Source organism: Penaeus monodon, chromosome 6, assembly GCF_015228065.2.
Source record: "Penaeus monodon isolate SGIC_2016 chromosome 6, NSTDA_Pmon_1, whole genome shotgun sequence".
NCBI lineage: Eukaryota > Metazoa > Arthropoda > Malacostraca > Decapoda > Penaeidae > Penaeus > Penaeus monodon.
The window spans coordinates 27,529,646-27,538,050 of NC_051391.1; the positions used below are offsets into that span (position 1 = coordinate 27,529,646).

At 34.4% G+C, this 8,405-nt stretch overlaps 2 protein-coding genes across 2 annotated transcripts in view; both read right to left on the reverse strand.

Annotated features, from left to right (window-relative positions):
* LOC119573930 (sphingomyelin phosphodiesterase-like) overlaps positions 1–2,560 on the reverse strand; it is a 3,409-nt gene extending 849 nt beyond the window's left edge. The window contains exons 1-7 of the mRNA XM_037921033.1: positions 2,521–2,560; positions 2,222–2,337; positions 1,911–2,021; positions 1,555–1,595; positions 798–843; positions 204–374; positions 1–34 (exon numbers count right to left, since the gene is read on the reverse strand). The exon at positions 1–34 is cut by the window's left edge and continues 157 nt beyond it. Of these exons, the coding sequence (XP_037776961.1) occupies positions 1–34; positions 204–374; positions 798–843; positions 1,555–1,595; positions 1,911–2,021; positions 2,222–2,337; positions 2,521–2,560 (559 nt within the window). The remainder of the gene's footprint in view (positions 35–203; positions 375–797; positions 844–1,554; positions 1,596–1,910; positions 2,022–2,221; positions 2,338–2,520) is intronic.
* Positions 2,561–6,499: 3,939 nt separating this feature from the next.
* Positions 6,500–8,405, reverse strand: part of LOC119573931 (sphingomyelin phosphodiesterase-like) — a 53,702-nt gene continuing 51,796 nt past the window's right edge. The window contains exons 9-10 of the mRNA XM_037921035.1: positions 6,843–6,973; positions 6,500–6,525 (exon numbers count right to left, since the gene is read on the reverse strand). Coding sequence (XP_037776963.1) covers positions 6,500–6,525; positions 6,843–6,973 — 157 coding nt within the window. The remainder of the gene's footprint in view (positions 6,526–6,842; positions 6,974–8,405) is intronic.

The window sequence follows — 8,405 nt, forward strand, 5'->3', positions numbered from 1 at the left end:
TCGAATTCGTTCTCGATGTACGGTTGAGGGAAAACTGGAAGAATCAGGCCAAATATATCTACATATATATGCATACAATCGATTTTTGAGGGAAACTGCAATGCCGGCTCAGTTAAGGGTTTGCTACGGTCTGACAAAAATTTTCGGAAATAAGTGTTATGTCTGGATCCAATATATGGCCATTTGTTATGCAGAATTCTCACGCGTTCACGGGGTGGGACTCGTGGTTGCCGATGGCCGGGAACACAGGAATCCTGGGAAACTGTCCTGACCATCTGGATGGCCTGGCGAGTCACGTCCAGGTTGCCCTCGCGGGTCGTGTTCCACAGGTTGTGCGGGATCAGGTCGCCCGTCCACACGATGAAGTCGATGTCCTGCGGGGGAAGCGGAGCTCAGACTGTGTGTAGGTCTATTCACAAGAAAACGGGCAGGCGCACAGGCACTCACTTTTATGATTGCTGTTATTATTACTACCATCGTTGTATTACCACCATTCTTCTTCGTCTTTTTCTTCTTATTATTATCATTATTATTATCATTATATTATCATTATTGTTATTATTGCTCTCATTGTTGTTACTATCATCATTCTTCTTATTATAATATTATTATAATGATTATAATAATGATGATAATGATAATGAAAATATGATGATAATAATGATAACAATGAGTAATGATAATGATAATAATACTGATAATAATGATAATAATAATGGAAATACTGATAATAATAATGATAATAATGATAATGATGATGATGATGATTATAATAATGGTAACTGTAGTGAACTTACCCTGGCTTCAGGCGGGTCACCCGCAGGTTTTCGGGCCACCTGTTCCCTGACGTTTACGAACCTGTATAGGAACTCTACGGACTCCTTCGCCCTGCAAGATGACGTGGCTTTGATGTTTTTCTGTTTTTTTTAAATAAGAATGAATCTGTTTTTATACCCTCCGACTTACCTTTCCCATTGGTCCGTGATCTACTTATACATCTACACTATTCTACTGCACGTAACACTACTTACTTACTGACCTTATGTTCTTATATTACCTTGTCTTATTATTGCCTTTTTCCCTTCGACTAATTCACCTTTAGTTTTGTTTCTCACTCGTTTTTTCTCTTTGTGTTTTCCGTTTTCGCTCACGGATCCCTTCCTTTCACTTTTTCGTACTTTCCTGTCCTTTATTTATTTTATGCGCCCGTTTTTGTATAGTTTTATTATTCTTTTTATTTATGTATTTTTAAACTTGTTTCAAACCCCACCATACCACTAATTAATAAACTGCATTATGGGTAAAACCTCACCAAGCGCGGGAAGCCCCAGTATAAAAGGTCAAGCCAGGTCGGTCAGAGGGAGAGACGCTGTTTTTTTTGGTGACAGACCTTTTGTTTTTTTAGCGGCTGACGGGTGTTCCTGCTGTGGTTACGTTCAAAGTTGTGCAAAAATTATGTAAAAATATGGATGCTCTTTTTATGTTCCCTTTTTTAGTCAGCCAGGATGTCATTTTTTTGTTTTTTTATGTGACTGCGGATCATCCTTAACCCACCCGAGAGTCATCCCAAAATACGCCAAACCCACTGACTTTACCTGTATTTGGAAACACGCTTCAAACTAACATCTTTAACTTACGATTTAAAATTACACTACAGTAATAATGATAAAAAAGATAATGAATGAATTACATTATTATAAATCATTAGGGTTACATTATTATTATCTTTATCACATTTTTAACAATTTTGTACTGTCATTATTATTCTCATCAACATTATCAATCACTGCAATATAAATTTTTCATCATCTTTTTAGGGGTATTACTTTCCCATCACTGGAAATACAACACACCCGAGTTTGCCCCTCCCCCCTCGCCAAGCCCTGGTGCGTTTCGCGATGTGCGAGTACATCTCTGCAGGAGCCACTTGGGGGCATCGAGAAGCGGTAGTCGCCCCGGGCCCAGCCGCACCCTGGGGGCGGGGGAGGTCCTGCGGAAGGGCACCCAAATGTAAATGCTCCCTGCCCCACATTTTTGGGGTTAACAATATTTGTACTTATCAGAGTGATTATATGTAATCTGGGGAATTTCTTAGAGCTAAAGATTATTCAGCTTAGACCAATTTCGGAAACAGTTTTTTTACCCCTATTTTAGTTTTGTTTATTTTCCTAAAGGCCCAGGCCAGACCCCCCCTCTCCATGTACATAGGCGTGCCCCTCACCCACTCCCCACTTTCCCCCGCGCGGAAGACGTCGTCGCACCCCGCGTTCTCCCCGGCTTTAGAATGGACAAATTTGCGTTTTTCCCCAAGTGCGGACCCAAAATCACAGCGAGCGGCTGTGGGGAAAAGGGGTTTTATGCGGCTGGGGTTTTATTACCGGGCTATTCGGGGGGTCAGCACACTTTGTATCGGCCGGGAAAAAGGGCTTGAGTGTTTTAACTGAACAGGTATCGCGAGGCGCCTAACCTCGGGGGTGGGGGTTGGTGGGCGGTTCGGTTTTCGGGAAGCGAAATCCCAACGCGTGGGGGTTGTGGTTCGCACCCAAACCCCGAAGAGCATGCCGCAGGGTCCTTCCCCGAATTGCGGTTGAGGATTACCCGGGGGAGCTGCGGCTGGGCCCCAGGCAGGATCGGCGTTATGGCAAATTTTCAAACGACAAAAAGATATAAAATAATATAATAATATATATATATAATATATATATATATATAATATATAATATGTTGTGTGGGGTGTGTGTGTTGTGTTGTGTGTGTGTGTGTGTGTGGTGTGTGTGTGTGTGGGGGTGTGTTTGTGTTGGTATGTGGTGTGGTGGGTGTGGGGGTGTGTTGTGTGTGTTGGTGTGTGTTGTGTGTGTGTGTGTGTGTGTGTGTGTGTGTGGTGGTGCAGTGAGTGTGATACGAAATAATATAAATTAAAATATATATATATATAATTATATATTTGCTTTTTTTTTTTAATTTAATTGTAGTTTCTTTTTGTGAGGTTTTAAAAAAGTGAGTACGTGAAGGGTCCCATTTCCTTTTCCACGGAGAGTGCCGGTGTTTACCTTTAGGTAATATTCTCTCATTTTGCCCGGGTTTTGGGGCCCAGCACTGACTTGGGGGCTTGGTACCCAGGGGGCTAAATAGGCAATCGAGGGAAGTTCCTCCCCAAGGGAAATTTATCGTATAAATCGTTCGTTTTACCTAAATTTTTTAAAATCAGAGCTCGTCCCACATACGCGCGCGGGCGATGCGTGTGACATGGATGCACCCACGCACTCGCATGCGGGATGGTGGTGCACTTGCCTGGACAGTATATCTCTTCTCTCCCCACCAACACACAACACACACACAACACACACATATGTACCCGATTTGTATGAGATAAAATAATAGTAATGTTTTTGATTTGCATGCGGCAGGGGCTGAAAATATACAGTGTGTGATTTATATATATGTATATGTGGTTTGTTTATAAAATATATATATTATAAAATATTATATATATATATATTTTTAAATATATAAAAATATATTATAAATATATATAATATTATACTACATACATTCAACACCACACAACACACACACAACACCCCACACACACAAAAATTTTATATATAATATAATATATTATAAAATTTTATATAAAATTAATATATAAAATTATATAATATATATCTGTGGGGTTTTGTGTGTGTGGTTTTTTTAATAAATATTTTTTATATATAAAAATTTTTTTTTAAAAATATATATATATAAGAGGAGGAGAGAGGGAGAGAAGAGGAGAAGAGAGAGAGAGAGAGGATAGATGATAATACATACTACATTGTATATATATAATACTACATAATACATATATATAGATAGATAGATAGATAGATAGATAGAAGATAGATAGAAGAAGATAAAAATATAGATATATAGATAATTAAAAGTATATAAGATTATATTTTTTTTTTCATATATATTTTAGATCAAAATAATAATTATATAGAATATATTATAAAATATATATGTAAATATGTGCATATATATATATATAAAAATTTTAAAATAATATATATAATTTTATTATAATGTAATAAGTATATTCAATCACACATAAACTCAAAACACACACACACACACACCACATACAACACACACAGACACACACCCCACAACACACACACACACACACACACACACACACCACACACACACACAACACCCCCACACACACACAAAACACACACAAAATTATATATATATTTTATATTAATATAAAATTATAATAATATGTATATTATATGATATTTTAATAATACACAAATATAGAATGTTATATCTATATAATATTCAATATATATATTAATATAATAATATATAAAATTATATATATATATAATTATATATTATATTATCAGCAGCGAGCGCAGCAAGAGGCTAACGCCGAGGGGGGCGAATGGCCCGCATCCCCCCTTTCGCTTCCAACCACGAGGGTCCCATGACGAGTCTCCGGGCGGGCCCCCTGGGCCCCCCATTCAACCCCTCGCACAGTCTCATCGAGCTGCCCAAAACATGGCCTTCAGGGTGTCCCCCAGGCTCCTCCCCCAGGGTGTTCGCAAAAAAGACAAACCCGATGGGGCAGGGTTATCACACGAGTAGGGCCCAAAAAAGCCGAGTTGGGGATTTTCCCGGATTTTGAAAATAATAGGTCCCCTGCCCGTCTCATAGTGTTATATATTATATATATAAAATATATATAAAATAAAATATAAAAAATTATATATATGTATATATAAATATGAAATATATATATGTAGATAGATAGATAGAGATAGATAGATAGATATAGATTAATATGTGTGTGTGTGTGGGTGGTGTTATACTTCCCAACACACACACACACACACACACACACACACAAAAAAAAACAAACACACACAACATATATATATTATATAATAATTATAATTTAAAAAATATATAATATAATATTAATGTAATGATATATTAAAATGTATAGTATATATTATAATTATTATATATATATATATATATATATATATAATTTTTAAAATATACGTATTAATACATACATACATAATCATACACCACACCACACACACAACACCACACACACACACACACAACCACCACACACACACAACACAACAATATATATATATTGAAATGTTTATATAATATATATAAATATATATAAAATATGTATATAATTATATATATATATATATAATATTATATATTGTATAATATATATATATTTTATAATAATTTAAAACATGCCTACACACAAGCACACACAACACCAAAAACCCCCATACACCACACACAAAACAACACACAACAACCCAAAAATATAATAATATATATTATAAAATATTATATATATAATATATAAATATAATTATATAAAATATATATATTTTTATAATAAAATATATATATTAATATAATAATATAAAATTCATATATATGTTTTCAGAAAGTTGTGGGAAAACAGGGATTTCACGAAATCCCTAAAATTTTTAGAAATTTAGAAATCACTTTCACTCGGGGTTTTGTGAATTTACTGAAATATCAAGGAAATTCCGAAAACCCGAAATATATCCCTTTCTTTTAATATCTTACTGGGTGGCTTTAGTAAAACTATGAAATTTGGAAAAAATTTTGAAAATGATTATTTTTTAATTCATGCCCCTTAGTGTTTTTATTTTTATTTCATCCCTACCTAGTTTGGCTGTTACTAAGTTTAAGGAATGGTAAAACACTATCGTGTTTATACTATGATAGAAAAACCACAATGCAAAATAGATTAAAAAATGATAGGTAGTACATACACTTTTTCTATACCCTCCTCTCCATGTAAAGAGGGTGCTGTCACTTCGCTGTTCCCCCACGCCCTCCCCCTCTGTGACCCACAGTAAACCCGGGTGGAGATCGACTTATGGTCTTGTTCTTCAAAAGGGGTACCCCCGTCATGTTTTCCCACGTCGAGTTTTCAGGGGAGCGGCGCGAATGTCTTTCCTTCGCTGATGTCCATCCCGCAGACTGGGGAATCAAAATGAATAGGGCTTTACTCTGCTGACAGTCTTCCCCGCTTCCCCCACCTCCGTTTTTCCCCGTATGCCGACCACCCTGCACATAGTCCGCCCGTCCCCCGACCTGATGACCTCCCTTCGTCGTTCCACTGCTCCGGGGGTTTACCGCGTTGCTTTCCCCTCTCTCTTTTATACCTCCTCCTCTCCCTTTTTCCCCCTTTGCCTCAGGAAATACAGTGGAAAAGTGTCGGTTTTCTTCCCAGAAGTTGCAACTGTCGCCTGGAGGTTTCTGCGCGGCGGGTAAGGACTAGGGTTTTCCCGAGTCAGCACCAGTGAACACGAGGAGTCGGCATTATTGACATAGGGCCGGGCTCCCCTAATGGGCAAGCCGGGCGAGGCAAGTTTCGCTATCGGATTATCCTTACCCTTCCTCTTCAGACCTGTGAATTTCTTTTTAAAACCCCCTTTTAATTTGTTTTGTCCCTGATGGCTTCTGAGAGTATGAAAAGAGATTAAGAGTGACTGTTCAAATGTTTTGAAGAAAGCAAGAAAATTTATCCCCCAAAAGGGTTTAGTACTACAGAAGGATAGACAAATTTTAAACGCATCATCAGTAGTATAGAAGAGTAGAAGTGACATCTTTTTCCAAGTAAGTTATTTTTTTTATTGTTTAAATCCCTGAATTAATTTGTTTTTTATTTCATTAGAAAACTGTTTAATTTTTGGTGTTTTTTTATGTCAGAAACAGAGAAAGTTTCTCTGACAGACACCCGTTCCAAAATAGACGTAATGTCAGCAAGAAAAACCCACGGTGACACCTATTAGCATTTGTTAGAAATTCTGGTTGAGATATGACCAGCTTTTTTGTTTGGGTGCAGAAGGGCAAGAACATTTTGGAACAGAGACTACAAGAAGACACAATTTTCACGAAAAAAGTTGCACTGTAAGGGTTAAAAAAACATCTGTTAACTAGTTACAACGCTTGACTATTTCATTACAGATGACAGATAGTTTTTTAAAACATGGCATAGATGATCAATCTATGGTTGTATTTCTTTTTAGTAAAAGCTCCCAGACCCCAGCCACTACTTTAACATTTTGGGGCAAATAAGAATAATATTGCTTAAAATAGAGTGATAATTTTTGGTTTTAGAATTTAAAGCCTTTTTATTTCTTTTCAGATAGAAGTCCCCCCAATTGGGGGCGTGGGAAAAGTTAAAAAAAAACCGCAAAAGCAGATGAGCCACCCCTGAATGTAACTTTTTAGGGGACTTTTTTACGTCCTCAAATTGCTCAATTTCAAAAGGACATATATATAATAAATATAAATATATATATATAATATATATATATTATATATATATGTGTTGTGTGTGTGTGTTGTGTGTGTGTGTGTGGTGGGTGTGTGTGTGTGTGTGTGAGAATATATATATAATATATAATATATATAATATATATAATTAAAATAAATATATTAATTCATATAAATTACACACAAAAATATATATATTTAAAAATTATTAATATATATATATATATAATATTATTAAAACAATATAATTAATATAATTTTAAATAATATAAAAAAAATATTATAATAATATAATTTTTAAAATATGTATATAAAATATAATAAATATAAATAATTTTATAATAAAATTTTAAAAATTAATAAATATATATATATATTTTTTGGGGTGTTAAAAATATATGAATATATATATATAATATAATTTATTAAATATTAAATAATATAAAATATAAATTTTATATGTATCACACACAAAAATTTTTATATAAATATATATTAAAAATATAAAAATATTATATATTTTATTATAACTATATATTATATATTATAAAATATATTTATAATATATAATGTATTATAAAATAAATATATAAAAATATATATAATTATTATAAATAGTTCAACATACAAACCCAAACAATATAATTAAAAGTATTTATATAATATATATATATATATAATATATATTAAATATTGATAATATAATATATATATATATATATAATATAAATAATCATATCATCATCAAAAGGAGCTCATGTTGAGAGCCGGGACCTTCCACATCTTCGCCACTAAAACCCACTTACGCTTTTCTTTCACTTGGGACCATCGACAGCCCGCAAAATCTTTGAATTTTGCTCAGTTTGTTTTGGTTTTCCTTCCCCTTTCCCACACCATCCCGTCAGCAAATTTTTTTCAAAACTTTTTCTTCTATACATGACCAAAACTTTAATTTCCTCTTTTTCAAGAGTCCAACACGGTCTTTTCAATTATTTTTTTCAGCACTTATCATTCGTTTCTTTTTGCCAGCAATATGCAGTACTCGCTGTAACCCACAAAAT